Here is a 19,912-nt window from a genome sequence, read left to right on the forward strand (position 1 = left end):
CGTATCAAGACCTCTACCTGGACACCTTAAAACGAGGCAGTGCTTTAGAAGACCAAGGCTATACAATCGTGAGCATATGGGAACACGAGTTTGATCGTCAGACCCAGACCAATCCCGACTTACAGGAATTTTTACAAGGAGTCGATATACAAGATCCTTTGAATCCCCGTGACGCTTTGTACGGAGGCCGGACCAATGCTACACGACTGTATTGTGAGGAGGGTGACATGCGATACGTGGATGTCTGTTCCCTGTACCCGTACGTGTTGAAATACAAGCCATTTCCCGTCGACCATCCCCAAGTCATCACCACCATTTCACCGATGTCAGAGACTATTTCGGGCTCATTCGTTGTCGTGTCCTCCCACCCCGAGAGCTGTATCACCCTGTATTACCTTACAAGACCGGGGGCAAATTACTCTTTCCCTTATGCCGCACCTGTGCGGAACAGCGCAACTTAGGACCCGACGAGCGGTGCCAGCACACCGATTCTGAACGCAGTCTCACGGGCACCTGGGTGACCACCGAACTTCACAAAGCATTAGATCTAGGGTATCGTCTCGACCGCATTTACGAAGTTTGGCATTTTGAGAAAACCAGTGACCACTTATTTCGAGCGTATATCAACACCTTTTTGAAAATTAAACAAGAAGCTTCCGGATTCCCCGAGGATTGTCAAACAGCCCAACAGCAGCAACATTACATTGAGGAAATTCAGCAACGAGAAGGCATTGCCATGAACCCGGCCGACATCCAGAAAAATCCGGTCCGAAGAACCATTGCCAAACTCTTTTTAAATTGCTTGTGGGGAAAATTTGCTCAACGATTACAATTACCCAAATCCCTGTATCTCACGGAAGAAGAAGAATTACAACAGAAATTACAAGATGCCACTTTAGAAGTCAAAGGCATCGAACTCTTAGAAAATCGTGAACGCCCCGAATGTGATATGATGCTGATCAATTATCAGGAGAAAGAAGAATTTTTAGAAGACTGTCCCTTTGGAAACGTGGTGCTGGCGTGTTTTACAACAGCTCATGCTCGTTTACATTTGTACGAGACGTTACAGCCTTTGGGAGAGCGTGTCTTATACTTTGACACGGATAGTATCATCTATCAGCACGACGAGACCCAGTTCAACCCGACCATTATCAACAGTTTAGGCGGCTGGACCGATGAATTGGGTGGAGATCGTATCATCAAGTACATGTCGGGCGGGCCCAAAAATTATGCATACGAGACCCAGAATGGAAAATCTGTCTGCAAAGTCAAAGGATTGACACTCAATTATCGTGCCTCTAGAGTCGTGTCTCTCGATACATTGGAAAAAATGTTGAAAGGAGAAGAAGAAGAAGTCCATGTCCGCTATCCACACTTTATTCAACGAACCCGCCAACATGATGTGCGAACCATTCCTCTGGTGAAGAAATACCGCATGGTGTATGATAAACGTCAACGTATTCATGACTATGACACGCTGCCTTACGGGTATTAAAAAGGATATGCTAGAGAAAACCATCAGTCGGCAAAATGACGGACTACGAATCACTACATAACCCGGGTACACCACGTTATGCTCTACTGTCAGATCGAGTAGCGTCGTTTGAAAATGCTCCCGAACACTTGCAGAACCTATTACCTACCATTGCAGAAGCGGGATACTTTTACAAAGGGTACGGGGATAACACGTGCTGTTTTTATTGCAACTTTGGACTTCACCATTGGGGAGCTGTCGACAATCCTTGGATACAACATGCTTATTGGTATCCTCACTGTCCTTACCTGAAGTGTAATAAGGGTAAACAATGGGTACGACAAGCCTTCAATGCCTATGCCCGCGCTAAAGACAGTGGTTGCGATTGGGAAGGCTTACCCTTAGACGCGGCAGGGAATCCAATGTGTACCCAGAAATGTTACATTTGTTTAGAACGAGACTTGAGAATTGCTTTTTTACCTTGTGGTCATTTATGTACTTGTGCTATATGTGCTACGGGACTGAAACAATGTCCTATTTGTAGACATGGTGTTGAGCAAGCTGTACGTATTTTTATTTGTTAATAAATATATATGATTTTCCTGAACTTGTGTCATTTATCAAGATGTATACCTACGAGACACTTGAGCCTTTTCAGTTGAAACATGAATTTACCATGGTGGTGGCCGGACCCTCTAAATCGGGTAAAACGGAATTTGTGAAGCAACTGGTACAAAATACGCAGTGGATTGCACCGCCTCCCGAAAAGATAGTATGGTGTTATCGAGAATGGCAGTCCGCGTACGAATCCTTACAGGACAAGGTCACTTTTATCCGCAATATACCTCAAGACGATGAGCAGATAGTGGCGGATCTCAGTACGCGTCATCTACTCATTTTTGATGATATGATGGGAGGTAAAGCCATCGAATCGATTGTCGACTGGTTTACGCGCAAAGCGCATCATCGCAATACCAGTGTCATTTATATCACACAAAATCTGTTTGATCGAGCAGTACAACATCGTACCATCAGTCTGAATGCTCACTATCTTGTGCTGTTTAAAAATCCTCGAGATAAATCTCAGATTGGGGTGTTAAGTCGGCAATTACAAATGCCGCATTTACTTCCAGCCTATGAGGACGCCACCCGTGTACCTCACGGGTATTTACTAGTGGACTTGAGTCCTCAGACGTCGGACGATTTAAGATTAAGAAGTCAACTCTTTACCAACTTGGCTGTGCACATGCCCCCGAGAGTATAAATAATGTCACATCATGGGCAGGTGTATCATTCGAAAGACAGTCTTCATCATGGGTAGACCTTCCGCGAAGAGTAAATTAGTCAAAACGTTACGCCGTTTACAACGGGAACGGGATCCCGTTCAACGGAGCCATCTCATTGAATTAGGACGTAGAGCCTTACTCAACTGGTTTGCGATGGGCGCTCGAAATTTATTGCGAGGCGTCTTACCAGGCAATAAAATCACTCAGCGGTTCATTCAATCCCATCGCCAAGACTTGAGTGTCATTGCCGATAAGAAGTCCAATGAAGAAGAGCGTAAAAAAGCCATTTTGAAACGAGGAGGCGCCGGATTCTTAGGAGGGACCATTATTCGTCATTTATTCAAATGGGAAACAGGCCGTAAGCCCCGTGGGGGACAACCCAAGAAAACCAAGAAACCACGGGTTAAGAAAGCTAAAAAATTGCCTCAGAGAATTCCTAAACTCATTATTCGCTTACCTAAGAAGACACCTAAGAAGTCCCCTAAGAAGTCCCCTAAGAAGACACCTCTCAGGATGAAGAATCCGTTTCCCAATTGGGCTCCAAAGAAAACCCCTCTCATTGTGAAGATGCCGTTTCCCAAGGCCACTCCCCCCAAGGCCACTAAAACGTTAGCCAATCTGAAAGCCGGATTAGCTCAAAAGAAAATGGAACGACCCATGCATGGGCCTATAGGAAGTTCCAGAACCAGTGATACTGCTCTACCGAGTTTTGCTCATACCTTTGGAAGCATGAAATTTCAACCCTTAACCACCTCAACACCGGTTCAGGTGCAAAAGAAATATAAATGTAAATTTTGCCCTCTGGTCTTCAATGCGAGAGAGAACCGCAATCGTCACGAAGAGACCGTCCATCACAAGCGTTTTGATCCTAAACATCCGAGTGCCGTTGTCCTGGACTAGGTATAAAAAGGAGGGGAAGGTGCCCCACCCTTCATTACCATGGCTCATACGAAGAAGTGTGAATGTCGATTACGACCTCATTTACCGCTCTTGCAGACGTTAGCGGCTCCTCACTATTCCAGCAAATTAAAGACAGAGGTGTTGAAACATTGTTCCAATGACTGCATTTTAAAGATTTGTGAGATTGTGTACAATCTATTAAAAGGGGTGATTCCTCTCAATCCTACTCAGAAGCGACAACTGGGTCGAAAGAAACACATCTTAAGACGCTTAGTCCGGACTCAACCCGTGAAAAAACGACGAGGTATACTCATCCACCAAAAAGGATTGGGTTCGTTTGTGTGTGGCAAGATTTGTAAGAAATCATGAGTCGAAAAATGGTGTTGGTACCGGAAGCGATGCTCAACGAATTAAAAGGCAAATTACCTAAACCTCCCGAATTTACCTCGACTATTGGTTTACGCAGTGATTTGGACGAGATTGAACATCGAGATGATTTAACCGAGAAAGAAAAAGTGGGGTTGTACGGGCATCAACTTCATCGCTATCGTCAATATTTACAACAAGCTCGACATCCCACCCCAGCGACTCTACCCTCCCCAACCACTGCAGCCAGTGCCGCCTCACCACCCACAGCCGCCTCAGCACCCGATGACTTGGAGGAACAGATTATCAAAAGCGTCAATAAACCGGGTCGAAAGAAAGCAGGTTTATTACTCGATCATCTCAAGAAATCCAAAGTGGTGACTTGGAATAAAGAAGGAGAAATCAGCTATAGAGGACGCAGGGTTCCCGATTCCAATATTGTGGATTTAATGACCGAAGCCCAACGACAAAGACCCTTAAGACATCGTGATCCCCCCGCGGGATTAGAGGAATTTGCTCAAGCGTTAAAAGAGACTCATGCTCCCAAAGGATATGTGAACAATCGGGATGTTATAAAAGCCATGGACAAACCAGGGAAAATCAGTACGCCTAGACCTCTAGAGGAAGAGGAGAGCGGATTTCAAGAAATCTCTGGTTTTGACCAATCTTTCTATGAAACTCCCAGACGAATGATGACCCCTAAAAATATCTGGGAGGCCAGTAAAAAGACATCACGTGAAATTGGAAAATGGTTAAATCTACCATGAAAGCAGAACAGATCTTACAGCGACTGTATTACGATCCCAAGACAGGGTATGGGGGAGTCCAGGCGTTGTATCGTCAAGTGCGTCAATTAGGACACAAGATTACCCTGTCTCAAATTCGAGAATGGGTGAAAGCTCAAGATACCTATACCTTGCATAAACCGATACGGAGGAAATTCAAGCGACGACAAACACGCGTGACGGATATGGATGAACAATGGCAATTAGATTTAGCCGATGTCTCCAGCTTGAAACAAGACAATAATGGGTATACGTTTTTATTATGTGCCATTGACGTGCTGTCTAAATATGCCTGGGTCGTGCCTTTAAAACAGAAAACGGGGAAAGAAATGATACGAGGCTTACGAGGGATTTTTCGAGAGGGACGTCGCCCCGTCCGCATTCAGTCCGATCAAGGAAAAGAATTTACCAATAAAGAATTTCGTCAAGCCTTCAAATCCATTCATTTCTTTACGACCCGTAATGCCGAAACCAAAGCCAGTATTGTGGAACGTTTTCAACGCACGCTGAAAGCACGCATGTGGCGGTATTTTACACGTCATAAAACACGACGGTATGTCGATGTCTTGGGGGATCTGGTGTATGGTTACAATCATACCTATCATCGCAGTATCCGGCGAGCTCCTGCTCAAGTCAATGCCAAGAATGTCTTGACCGTATGGAAAACCTTGTATGGAAAACAGAGTGCCGATACCACGAGTCGCTTGCAAGTGGGGGATCGTGTACGCATTAGTAAAGCCAAACGTACGTTTGAAAAAGGATATTTACCGAATTGGACCAAAGAGCTGTTTACCATCTCTAGAAAAGTGCCAGGACGAAACGTCTATCGCATTCAAGATGATCACGGGGAAGAATTAGAAGGAACGTTTTACGAGAAGGAATTACAACAAGTGATTAAAGACGATGATGTCTATGAAGTGGAAGAAATCTTAGGGTATAAAAAGCGGCGTGTGGGGAAAAAAGTCATTTCAGAAGTCAAAGTGCGTTGGAAAGGATATCCTCCCAGTTTTGATTCATGGATTCCGCAAGCGGATCTCATTCAGCCATGACCAACCAGTGGACTTTCTTGGGTGAAAAAGTCCCTCGAGCAGAAATTGTGTATTTTGCACAATTATTCCTGTGTTTAACCATAATTATCACCTCGGTCGTCATGTTAGCCTTAGGCGATCCCAATCGCGATTTTTGGATGGTCACCTTAAGTTCTTTGGTGGGCTACGTCATGCCTAGTCCACAAATGACGTTAGCGAGCCCGAGTATAAAACAGGAACGATCTTCTTCAGATTCATCAGTTCACCATGGCTAACACACAGTACGCCTGGAAACAAGAGGGAAAGAAAACGGCATGGTTTGCGGATAAGCAGATGTGTTTGATGCATTGTAAACAACACAAAACGTCCACGCATCCTGTGTACTTGTACAAACGTATACTGATACCTCACGGATGGTCAGCCTTTATCATGAAGACCAAGTATCAAGAGTTTCGCTGGAAAGTCAAAGCCTTCTGGGGATTGATGGGACGACAAGACGAATCCGATTGGACCTTAAATGAGAGTCCTTGGTTTGACCATTCCGAGGACTGTCTCCGACATTTCAAAGACATGATCAATGAAGGTTATGATGTAGCCGATTGCTGGGGAACCCGACACTATCTGGTGATGCGACGACGCTTAGTCCCGAGACGAACACTAGAGTTGGAAGACTCGGATGCGTTGATGTGGGGTGGTGGTGGTGGCCGCGATCAAGAAGAATGAATTGAATGTATTGTCATGTTGTATGTTGTTTCAAATAAAAAATTGTGAAAAAACAAAACGGTGTTGTGTATAAATAGAGAAGGAAACAGAGACAGGGGCTCATTTAAGACATCATGGCTGGAGGAGGAGGAGAAGGGTTTTACATGACTCTGTTGAGTGATGGGTCGATGGAATCGTTTCCGACGAATACGACTGCTCAATTTAAAATGTTATTGCCACACACCATGGACTTAACGGATGGAGCATGGGAAGTCGGATTGACCGAAATGATGTACTCGGCCAACTTACAAAACGTATCGGATAGCGAGGCTTATGTGGACGTTCTCATTCCAGATCCGTATACGCAACATGTCCAAGATCCCAACACTTATAAATGGGAAAGATTTAAGACAGAGAATATGGGCAAAGTCACGATGGCCAGGTGTGAGGTGGTGGTCCCCTGGGATCTGACGCCATGGTCCCATCTCTTTGCGGGAGGGGATAGTTTATTTCCCTTCGATATCATTCGCATTCACTTTCGACCCGGAGCTTATACACAACCTTTGGCGTTAATCAATGAAATCAACGCAGCCTTAAGGAGAACCCTGTGGAAAGTATGGACCGAGTTAGGGAATCCTAACGACGAGGGGAACAACCAGATCTTAGTGTATCACCCCGAGTACGATCGTGTCGAGTATCAGTTTAATGGGAAAGCACTGAGATCCACCCCCATGTGCATTCGTTTCCCTACGCCCTTAGCGTACAAGCTAGGTCTGGATAGTGACAAAATGATCCTGGGCCAAGAAACCATGACGAAATGGATCAACGTGAATTACTTGGGGAACACGACCATGGATGTCTACGACAATCTGAAAGCCATGTATGTGTATTGTGACATTGTGGATCCTCAAGTGGTGGGCACCAACAAATTGAAATTATTGAGAGTCGTCCCCTGTACGGCTCAATACGACGATCGACAACAAGCCCGTTGGGAACCGATTCGAGCCGAATATTTGAAACTGAGTAAGAAATATTTCGATACCATTGAGGTACACATCATGAATTCTTTAGGGCGTCCTATGGGGTTTTTAAATGGGCGCTCCCTAGTCAAACTTCATTTCCGCAAAGTGTATTGAAAGATGAAGTACCATCGAGGAGTCAGACGCCAGAAAGGACACGGAATCTGGTTTCTCATTCCATGGATTGCCAATGCCATTGTGGGTCAAGCGGGCCAAGGAAAGAAGAGAAAGAGACGGCGTAAAAAGTATAAAAAGCGGGTGTAAACCCTAACGAAGTTCATTTACATCAAGATGCACTACCATAAAGGTTTAATACGGCAGCAGGGTCACGGGCTTGGAGCCCTGCTGGGAATAGCTAGCAAAGTGGCGGGTCCCCTGATCAGCGGATTATTAGGTGGATCCCCCGCACAACAGCAACAACAACAACAGCGTCCTGTCTATCAAGAGAGATATTATGATTACGACCGCCCTTATCGCTCTTATCAGAGGAGACGACGTAGAAGCCATCCAACAGAAGAATATGACCCAGAATCTGAAAAGCAGAAGGGAAAAGGATTTTTCACCGATTTACTCAAATCGGGGGCTAAAAGTGCCTTAAAGGCTGCTGCTAAAACAGGGATGGATGTGTTAGATAATAAACGATCACTCAAAGACGCTCTCAAGACACACGGTGCCCAAGCCCTGAAAGAGACAGCAGGGTATGCCCGTAGGCGAAGATCTCGAAAAGCCCCATCCAAACGAGGAAGAAAAACACGCACAGGAATACTCAGGAAGCCTGGAACCACGACCCTCAAAAGAAAACAGGTGGGAAAACAGGTGGGAATACAGGAAGGAAAAGGATCTGTTAAAAGAAAACAACGTATCTTAGCTCGGGGAGGGCCTCATAAGAGACCTAGGAAGCAACCTAGGAAGCGATCTAGGAAGGGAGGTAGGAAGCTAGTGAAAAGGGGTAAGCCAAAACGCTCTCTGGATATTTTCGACTGAGAACCCTATAAAAAGGGAGTGAGAAGGAGACCAGAACACATTTGAGCCCAGTTCACGCTGAGTAACACATCGTTCCAATATGATGCACCGAGAATCTTGCGCTTGTGGCACCAGCAGTTTAGAACTGTTTAAAGTGCCCCCGACCAACGTCACTTTAGAAGATTCGAAATGGATGGAATATTATCCCATTTCCAGTACCCTCAACTCGGATACGGCTCCGATTGAATTTGAAATCAAAGGACAAGGAGATGAATATCTGGATTTATCCCAAACTTATCTCCAGATGGGCTGTAAATTCACGAAAGCCAATGGAACGAATCTCACAGGAGGCCATTCGACCTCCACCCCCGTGAATAACATTCTCCATTCCTTGTTCAGTGAAATCGATGTCAGTCTCAATGGAAAAGTCATTACCCCGGGGACGGATACTTATCCCTACAAAGCGTATCTGGAGAAATTGTTGTCTTATGCACCCAAGACTCTGGAAACCCAGATGAGAGCCTGTAGCTTGTGGGAAAAAGATACGGCAGGACATATGGATGAGGTCAAATTAGAAGCTCTGGCTCAAACTCCTGTGGAATTTGCAGTAGTGAATAACAAAGTCAACATCGCGGCCGTCATCCCGACTCCCGAGTATCCGGATGATTCCAAGAATGTAGGGTTGAGAAAACGTCACGAGAAGATTACAGACAGTAAGGAGATCGTGTTGATGGATCGATTACATCTGGATTTGTTTGAGCAAGAGAAATGTCTCCCTAATGGTTTGGATGTCCGTCTCCGATTCAATCGCGCTCGACCCCAGTTCTACATGATGACCGAAGCCGGGAGTAGTGGGAAAGTGGTCATTCAAAGTATGATCTTGTGGGTGAGGAAAGTCAAACCTGTGCCGAGTATCATTAATCTCATCAATCAGCAACTGAGTACTCAAACGGCGAAATATCCATTGAGACGAGTGGAAGTGAAAACCTTCACCATTCCTAGTGGCACCCAATCTAAAATCACCGATCATCTGTTTCAAGGACAGATGCCTAAACTGATCGTGTTGGGCTTTGTGGACAATGCGGCTTTTAATGGGGATAATACCAGAAACCCCTTTCATTTCCAAAATGAGAGAGTCAAGAAATTAGAAATCAGTATCAATGGAGAAATGATGGAAACCCGACCTTTGGAACCTAATTTCACCGACGATCAGTACCTGAGATCGTATTTGAGTCTGTACAAAGGCTTGGGAAAATTAGGTCAGGACTGGGCTCCGGACATTACCCTGGAAGAGTATAAAAACGGTTACACCCTCTGGTGTGTGGATTTCACGAAAGATCAAGAAGCCCAGACGGATAAATTTCATCTCATACAGACGGGGAACTTGAGAGTGGAAGTGCAATTTGCCGCCAACGTGGTCAGGACCTTAAACTGTGTGGTGTATGCCGTGTTCGACAATCTGCTAGAAATCAACAAACAACGAGAAGTCAGTATCGATTACTAAGAGAGAGATGGATACTCAGCAATTGAGAGATGTTTTACAACGAGATTTAGGACCGGCGTTTGCCGGTGTGTATCCTCGAGATGTCATACCTGAGCTGTTACCTCATCACAAAGCCATCGTGGTGAATACAGACCCTCACGATCGCCCTGGAGCGCATTGGGTCTGTTTGTATTTGAGTAGCCCTACCGTCGAATATTTTGATTCTTACGGATTACCTCCCAGCCATAAAGACATCCAAGACTTTATTCAACGCCACGGAGAGACTTGGATTCATAACACCCATTGTTATCAAGATTTGAATACGGATGTCTGTGGACAATACTGTGTGTATTTTTTACATCAACGCCATCGCCATAGAAGCACCGTACGAGAATGGTTATTTCCCTGGAAAGGCACGGCCTTACAACGCGATCGTTTTGTGGCGGATTGGTTTAAAGAGACCTTCCGTAAACCGAGAACCCATCAAGGACAAACTTGTCAATGTCAAAGACTGAATGTATTGTAAACTATGTTATTGTTATTGTTCATAGTTGGAGTTTAATAAAACGTTGGAAAAAAAATAAATAAAAATTTCTTGTCATTGTAATCAACCATGTCTTTTCAAAAAGAATGGGTAGCCCTGAAAAGGGCTGTTTTCTTTCTCTCTCTGTTCTTGGTCTTTTCTCTTCTTCTTCTCTCTTCTCTTCTCCTTCTCTTCTTTTCTTCTCGGTCCCCCTCACTGTCTGTTCTTCTTCTTCTTTCTTCTCTTCTTTTTCTGCTCCTCCGGGGGTTGCTCGTGGTCAAACACAAAAACGGGCAACCAGCCGTGTTTAAAAAACAATCTCCCCGGAGGCCGTTGCACCACTTCTAACTCTGCGTCCCAGTTTTCCTCAGGCGGGGGCAGATCCTGGCTCATGGGCGGTGGGGGAAGAGCCTCCCGTGAGGCCGGCGGGGCAATCTCTTGCTCCCAATCCTCCTCCCATTTGATACAATAATCATTCACTGTAGGGTCTGGTCCTACTCTACGGCTCATGGTTCTGGTTCCTTTAAAAAATCGGAATGCCAGATTTTGACGTTGCGCTCGTTTAAAAAGGCGAGAGCGCGGACGTCCTCGAAAACATCCCCTACCTCAGATGGCTGACGTCATGTTGATGACTCATCAAAAACACTATATACATAGGTCACTTGTTACCATTTTTCTCAATCATGTCGTTTGAACGGTACGCGGGTGATGAGATTGATGTACTAGTGTGTGGGTATTGCCGAGGACCTTGGAGAACTTGTGGCTGTTTTCATTATAAAAAAGAAAACATCCTGGCCAAACAGAAGTGGATAGAGAGATTGGCAGAGCTGACGTATTATCCCTTTGTCTATAAATGTTGTTGTCACACTAGAGAACCCTGGCTAGAGTGTAAGTGTCCGCAGCATTGTACCATCACCCCTGAAGAAGAAATAGCACATAAGGACTGTACCTGTGAGATCTGTCAGGAGTTTAGAGAGCGCTGGACTCAGAGAAAGTTTGATCCCCGGCTGTTTCAACATTGTCCTTACAGTCAAGAACCCTGGTCAACGTGTACCTGTGAGACCTGTCAACCACCATGGCGGTGACGGATCTACGAGGAGATGTATTATCTCTACCTTGGGTGGATGCTATTGTACAACAATGTAACTGTTTAACGGTGAAACCTCATGGATTAAGTCAACGTATTGCCGACCGATTTCCTTGGGCTAATCTGTATGCGACCCGACAACCTTTAGGACGGAGAAATTTAGCTATAGCAGCGGATCGAGGAATACCGGGTACTGTGTGTATTATGCCTCATTCTACGCATCCTGATGTGATCTGTTTGTTAGCGCAATGGGATTACGGGAGAGGCACTCAACGCTTACCCCTGTATGCCGATACCCCCGAACAACGTGAACTTTGGTTTCAACAATGTTTACAGGAATTAGGCACTTTGTCTTACCAGACTTTAGCGTTTCCTTATCGTATTGGATGTGGATTAGCCGGAGGCAATTGGACTCATTATAGACAATGGATTTGTGACTTTGCTTATCAGTATCATAAACATGTTTACATTGTCAAGAAAATGTAACTTTATTATAGCTTTATTCTAGCTATTACTTGTGTTAATAAAAACTTTTTTAAAACAAACTTGTGTGTTTCTTGATTTTTGCCATAAAAAGTGTCTTTTCAAAAAAGTTGGTGGCCCTGAAAAGGGCCGTTTGGTCCTAAGGACCGACTTTCATTCCCTGCTTCCGGTAAACCGGCATAACGGGCACCGTCCCCGGGTGTGTCGCCGCTCCTGTAACTCTTCCACGCACGAGCAGCAAGCTGGGCGCTGCCCACATCCCCTACACGTAATTCCAGAGTGTACCCTGTCTTGCCAGCAGACAGGACACTTAAACCAGATGGGAACCGCCCTATCTGCCCAGCCAGGGACAGTCATAGGGTGGTTCCTCGGGGGATGAGTTGCCACCGGTGCGTGGGTTGGTCTCGGTGGTGGTGGAGTCCTCCCTGCAAACCGGATGGTAGGTGGTGGGGGTCTTGCAGGGGCTGCTGGTCTCGGTGGTGATGACGTGGCTGCCACCAACAGCGACGGACTCTGGGCTGGACTGGGAGGTGGTGCGGGGGACGGTGACCTCGGTGAATACTCCACCGGTGACGCTGGTGAGTCGCTCATCGGCACCGGGCTGTATTCCACTGGTGCCGATGGGATCGCTGGTGGTGGTGTTGTAGGCGTCGCCGGGGAGTAAGGTGGTGGTGGTGAGGGTGGCTGTGGGGCCCGTCGGCGCGGTCTCGTGGCCGTGGAGATTCGAGCGGTGCGGCGGCGGGGTGCCCTCCCTTCATACTCGGCCCGCACCCGGCAGATGATCTCACGGACCCCACTCTGGTCGAAAGGGGAGAAGGTGCTCAGGTCGTTCTCAGAACGCACGACCCAATTCTCCCCTACCCGTTCCTCAGCCACCACTACCAGCCGGTACCGAAAGCCAGGCAAGGTCTGGAAATTGTAGAGCGGGTCTCTTCTTGTAGCCATTCTTCTTTCTTCTTTCTTCTTTAAAATCCTTCAAAAATCTTCTACAACTGTGCTGGATCACCAGTGAAGCGAACTGGCGAGTGCACCGGTATATATCGGGAAAGCGCGGACCTCCTCGAAAACATCCCTCGCTTCGGAGACGAAGCCAAGATGGTGGCCGTCAAAATGGCGGATTTGTGCTTTCGAGTAGAGAGTTTTTTCTCATTGTCTTTTTCTAGACATTCGATATCTGTGCAAGGTAGATTTAATCTGATAGATTCTGAGACGGCGAATGCGTTAAACTTATTTTTATTTTGCTACGTCGCATAGTTTTCAAAGAAACAGCGGTTAAAGAGGTCGAGTCGAGGTTCAATGTTTCTTCACCGCCTCTTTAAAAATTTATTTCTCGACCATGTACATCCCTAAAAACATCTCATAAGGTCTATTCGATAGAAAACACCTTATTTGATTCGATTTTCACTCTACCTTTAGGATTTTCTGGATTCCTCAACAAATAAACCCTTCTCTGAGAGACTCAACCAAACACAGCTTTCGTGTAAACAATTTTATTCATGTCACATATTTCAAATACATAACTCCCACACACAACACCAATTCACATGTCTTTTTAAAATAGGGTCCAACATTTTTTCCATTTCTCGAATCCTGCGTTGAAATCGATATCGATCAGCGGCTACAGTCATCCAGATACTTGTCCGGTCTTCTTCGGGTAACAGATACACTTCATTATGATCCAGATTAAAAGTCACACGTTTAACTTGACGTACATCTCTCGAAGACATCGTAGTCTGATTTTCTCGATTTCTGCTCTGTCTGTGGGTCGAATTCGTTTCAATTCCCGGCCCATTAAATGAATCAATACTAAGGCTTGCGGGGTGATCCGGTTCTCGATCAAATACTGACAGAGACATGGATAGTCCTTTAAGCTGATGGGAAATAATTCTTCTCGCATATAGTGTAACACAAATTCAATCTGCCCAGAATGAATGTCTGTGAGATAATCCAATACATAAACTATCGCTTTCTCTGTGATGTGGTCACTGCTGGCCATCCTCCGGGAATAAATGAAATGAATTAAGTTCTTCACACTTTATGTATACTTCTCGAAGCCAGTCCTTGGTGATACTTTCAATCTCGGCGGTTTTTTCAGGCATGCGTTTCTTGAATTCCTCCCCCAGGACATAAATTAACATCAATCCCGCATCGTTATAGAGATTGATGTATATCCGGTTCCGTAGATCTGTATATTCGTCCAGAGTCATTGGAAACACTCCCGCTATCAGAAAATTTTTAGCGAATTGAAACACCGTATCGTCTTGCATTTTCTCCACCCATTCTAATGCATGGTTATGCGCTTTTTCTGCGATGTTGTCACTGCTGGCCATCCTCCAGGAATAAAGGAAAAGAAAACGGTTAGGTTTTTTTATACACCTTTTCCAACCAGTGATCGGTAATCGCTACAATCGCCCCAGTCTTCTCAGGTTCCCGTCGTCTAAATTCTTGGTCCATGGTATAAATCATGATCAATCCAGACTCTCTGTTCAGGTTGTCGGCTATATGCTTGCAAACGCTGGAATATTCATATAAGGTCATAGGAAATTCCCAAAAGATCAACAACTTCATGGCGAATTTATATCTCAACGGCTGTTTTTCTTTCCAGTCCTTGATACACTGTAATGCAGCGCTACGAGCGTTGTTCACCGATTCTTTGTAGTCCTCGAAATGCTGTAATACAGCGGTAAGAACGTTGTTGGTCAATTCAGCCATGATGATCAAAATGAAAAAATTCTAAAACGTTCTTGTTTTATAACAGGGCAGCCATTCCTTTCATACGAATCAGTTCCACGAATCCTTTTTGTAGACAATCGCGTAAGATCCGATCAATGTCACTCATCTGGTCTGGAAGATTCTGTTTCAATTCCTCAGCATACAAATAAATCATGAGTAAACGTCCCGTATTGGTATTCTCCGCTAATGAATCAGCAATCCGTTGAAAACTATGTACATTTCTGACCTCCGGTGACATCTGTTGTACAAATTGACGAGCATTTTGAATGTGAGGATTATGTAAGGCCACGTTCATACATTGTAGTACATAACTATATCCATTTATTCTCGTAGTAGCACTGCCCCCCATAGTAAATAACGAACGTTCAGAAAACACCTGTATTTATAGGTAAAGGTTATGCATCACGTGATCAAACACCTGCACCACGTGATCAAGCACCTGTACGTCAGCTGGTTTTTCTACAGTCATTCTTGTCTGACCTTCAGTCATGGATACACGGAGAATTTTAAGAGCGAGACGCCGCGGCCAGGGAATACAACCAGTGGAGAATTTAACCATAGTAGAAGATTATGTAGACGAGATGGGGATCTGGGACAATTTAGTACAGAGATGTCGCCATCGATTACGCTGGGGGCGATCTAAAAATTGGTGTTTTGACTATGTATTGCAGTCACATGAAACAGTGGAGGATATTTACCTGCGTTTAAGCGACATGTACCTGAAAAATTCCCCCCTCATACAGTACATGATTTACCAGTTTTACACGTTATTGAACGGCACTCAAAAAGTATCGGGATTTATTCGACTGGAGAAACCACGTTACCGAAGAAGTGTATGGGTATTGTTTTGGGATGCACACTGGATGTGGGAAACCGTCGAAGAGATACGTTTCCCCGGGAGAAGAGGTCGACAATTAGTACAACACATTATATCCGAAGATCATGACTTACACGTGTATATAGAAGAACCTGCGTATGAAGCCGGCCATTTTTAAAAATAAAAACGTCATGCACAGCCCTTTTTAGGGCTACTTTAAACACCAATATAAGTTCCATTCCACTAAAGTCAATGTGTACCAATGTGCACTAGCACGCGCTGGTCGCGAGAAACCGGCTTTTCAAGTTCAATTAGTGCACTAGCACACGCTGGTCGCGCGATGTTCTAGCTGAAACCGGTTTTTCCAGAAAAAGATGATGCAACCACGTGCTCCCCACGTGCCCCTCACGAGACAGAATAGTCTAGACATTTTGCTGGCTATAAAAGCGGAGCCCCAGTGTCAGTCCTCATTCGATCTTCAATCACCTTCCAGAAGACATGGCTCAGAAACAACTAGAATTTGTGGACAAAGCTCAGAAGAAAATAGATCAGCTGGTACAGAAGCAGATGGGACCACAGAAAGACTACATTGAACTGAAGAAAGCTAAGAGTGACGATCAGAAGACTGAACTGGGGAAGACCTCGAACTTCTTGCTCACGTCTCCAGACTACGTTGGTCAAAGAAGAAGAGAAGAGAAGAAGATGGCCCAGACCTCGAACCAGACCACGACCTTCAATCTCACGCCTTCAGACCACGTTGCTCGACAAGAGAAGATGGCCCAGACCTCGGATTACCTCCCTAGCCAGAATCCGACAGACCCCGGATTAGGCTTCTATTTTCCCGATTCACAGGATGCTACGGGACTGGAGATGGGCTTATACGATAAACCCCCCTTCGGTGGAGAAGATTCCCCCATGAGCAGGACCGATTTCGCCATCATTACCACGACACTAGACGGGATCGTTAACCGCATTAATGTGCTGAGTAATGAGATTGGAAATCATACCACAATCCTACTGAAGAAGCTGGAAGAGCTGACTTCTAAAAAACCTAGGAAGGAATACACTCCAGATTACACTGCTAACCCGTGCTACACGTGTGGAGAAACAGGACATTGGTCGCCGGATTGCCCACAGAAAACAGATTATCCGCAGACCAGTAAGAAATCGAGGTCAGCAGATTCTCAACAGACCAGCAAGAAAACCAAACAAAAGGATCCTTGCTTCAAATGCGGAAAAATAGGACACTGGATTAGTGAGTGTCCAGAAGAACAAGCGGAGATAGATGCGATGATTGGGTCCGTACCTGGCTCAAAATCCCCTGTGAAGAGAGAATACACACCGTTAGAGATGTGGAATCCAACCGCACCTACTGAAGAACGGCCAAAAAAGAAGAAGAAACTCAGCAGAAAGTAATGGACTGTGCTTGAACTGTTATGCTTATTGAACTGTTTTTATGCTTATTGAACTGTTTTTTATGTTTATTGAATTGTTTTGCATTGTTCTATGCTTGTACCATTGTTCTTTAATAAACATGTCAACTTAAAACCTTGTGTTATTCTTTTAGATTTAATACACTGTTATTCTTTTAGATTTAATACACAGGATTTCACTGGATTTTATTTTCAGAAAAATAGCAGGAACTCATTCCAGGAACTCAAAGCGAAAGTACCGCATGCTAAAATTAGACCAGCGGCCATAGGCCAGCCTATTCACCCGACACCCGCTCTACAACCCCTGCTGGGGTTGACCCCGTCCTAGTGCACTCCGTTGACCCCGACACCGCTTGACCAATCAAAAACGCCCTTACTTGACCTCATTTGCATAAAAAGTGCACTCAGTTGACCTCCCTATCGGGACGGTTTATACTACTAAGGGCTTCAAATTTAAGCCTATGTTCGGCGCTTACGGCCATTGAGCAGCGAGGGTTCTTTAGCGTGCCACACGTACTGTGACACGGGACATCCGTTTTTAAGGTATCTCCGAGGACCCGTGACATTCACATCTTATGCCGAGCGTTTGGCGATGGAACTGTCACTACCTGTTTTAACGACTTAGGTCTGTCGCGGCCGGGATTCGAACCCCGGCCTTCCGCATGCGGGGCGAACGCTCTAACCTCTCTACCAAACGATACAAAAGTTTCAAAGGTTGGGGAAAGGAGTAAATACATTTATTGATAATGTCTTTCATAAACATAGGCGTACAATAATCAGAAATACTTGTCAAATCAGATTGATTGTGCATTGAAATGTAGCATCAAGTTACTTTTTTAAGATAGCAAGGGGGGGGGGGCTTAAGGAAAAAGATGACTTGTGTAAAATTCTTGTGAAATGAGACAAAATAATAATAATAATAAATTGTTCTTTTACCCAACCTTGTACATGCAAAAATGATAATTGGGGGGGGGGGGGGGGTGGGGGGGTGTGAGGTATTTATTGATTGTCATAAACTGCCTAATTTTTGTACATGTACCAGCACTCGTCCTGTTTGCATGTATAAGGGTTGAATTCATAACTGCAGGTTCTTACATTCTTTTCTCACTCAGAACTACCCCCCCCCCCCCACACACACACACTTTTAAACCAAACAATAATTATGTTTTGTAATAAAATGAAAATGATTTATTCTATTTTGGTGAGTGATCTGCAATTTTCCTTGAATTTTCACAGTTGATAATCCTGACATTTGAACTTTATAAATTAAATTTTTGATATAAGAAAATTAAAGTTTACTTTCATTCTTACGCACACGTTCCTTTTTCATTTTTGCCTTGTTATGAAGATCGATCCTTTCACTTTGGTGTAACAGCGATTTGTGAACGGTGAACGCAAAACTGTAAACGGAGAGCGAACGGGAAAATGGTAAAGTATCTAATGGACACAGACTACCAATTATTTTGCTATACATTCCTTTATAACATAAAAATTAATATAAAAAATTCCACAGCCTCAACTTACTTGAAATTTGACACAGACTTAGAGCAATTCAGGTCCAAAAATATTTGTGAATTTCAGGAAAATCCACGGCACACAAGTCCTGTTATGACACCGCAAGTAACCCCTACCCTGCATATTTCCCTTTCCCTTTGAGAAGCAGGTAAACAATGACCTATTTATACCCTTCCTTTCCTACTACACACTTAAGACCAGAATTTCCCATTATTATAATTTTTTATTTTTTTTCCAGACCCTCTTCTTTCCATCTATGCCCTATAATAAACACAAATCCACCCCACATACATCCCCCAGAATTTTTAAGAAAAAAAAACTCTATTTATAAACGGGCACTACAATTAAATAGGGGTAAAATTAGTAGTCTGTAACCTAATGTTTCAGGGATTGTAAATCCGCCACTGGTTATACAGCTCTGCAGACGATCGCGAAATTTTATGTTGATATATACATGAAACACAGTAAAAATGGTAATATGCATGCATATATATTTTACAGAAAATACATCTTATTCAACGAATATTTCTTTTTAAAAAAACATTTAGAACGTTTTAGCAAAATACTGGCACTAAATAACTCTTATAAGGATTGGAATATTGCTGTAAACTGCCGTCAACATAAACACATGGGCGCCGCCATTACAGAAGAAGTCTAAAAAAGGCCGCTTGTGTAATTAAAAAAAGTTTTGAGTACGAGCTCGAAAACTGGAGTAAGTACTCCTAGGAGTACATACTCGAAATGTTTTAAAACCTTAGAATCTGACCACGTACTCCTAGGAGTATGATTTTGAATTCGAGCTAGAGTTAGAGCTGGAGCCCGAGCCAACTTTTATAACCTCCTAGCCTGTGCAACTTGCGCTTGACGGAATTGGCGCAAGCTTAGACAATTCAGTGACAGCACATTGTCCGAATTGCAAAGCACAAAGTAAAGTCAAAAGGTTGTCTTTTGGACATGACTCCAAAAAATTTCACCTGGTTATTGCGCTCGGTCACAATGTGTCAGACGGACACGCCTTTGTAAACAATTGACTCCAACTGACGTCGTTAAGCTCCTCAACGTACAGTGGGGTTGTTTGGTAAAGAGAGTGGTAAGATCCTGCCCAGGCTTACCACTACAGTGATAAGAAAATTATGCGTATCTCTGCACCGTGGCTCTGGGTCCACTGTTGAGGAGGAACACGATCTCGCCCTGCTGATGGCTCATGACCGTAGTACTGCCGAGGAGTACTACAATACCACACAAGGGCGACTTTGATTGTCCAAATCCACGCGTCCTTTGCGGAAGCTCTGGGAAAGAGCCGACGGGGAAGACG

At 44.5% G+C, this 19,912-nt stretch overlaps 2 protein-coding genes across 2 annotated transcripts; one reads left to right on the forward strand and one right to left on the reverse strand.

Annotated features, from left to right (window-relative positions):
• Positions 1 to 8,623: 8,623 nt before the first annotated feature.
• On the forward strand, positions 8,624 to 10,027 carry LOC130049936 (uncharacterized protein F54H12.2-like). The gene is made up of 2 exons (XM_056148185.1): positions 8,624 to 9,658; positions 9,788 to 10,027. Exons 1-2 carry the CDS (start codon positions 8,624 to 8,626, stop codon positions 10,025 to 10,027), a joined length of 1,275 nt encoding a protein of 424 aa, XP_056004160.1.
• A 2,225-nt stretch (positions 10,028 to 12,252) lies between these two features.
• LOC130049937 (uncharacterized) lies at positions 12,253 to 13,044 on the reverse strand. Its single transcript, XM_056148186.1, has one exon. It carries the CDS (start codon positions 13,042 to 13,044, stop codon positions 12,253 to 12,255), a length of 792 nt encoding a protein of 263 aa, XP_056004161.1.
• Positions 13,045 to 19,912: the final 6,868 nt, after the last annotated feature.

Source organism: Ostrea edulis, chromosome 9 (genome assembly GCF_947568905.1).
Source record: "Ostrea edulis chromosome 9, xbOstEdul1.1, whole genome shotgun sequence".
NCBI classification, from domain to species: Eukaryota; Metazoa; Mollusca; class Bivalvia; order Ostreida; family Ostreidae; genus Ostrea; species Ostrea edulis.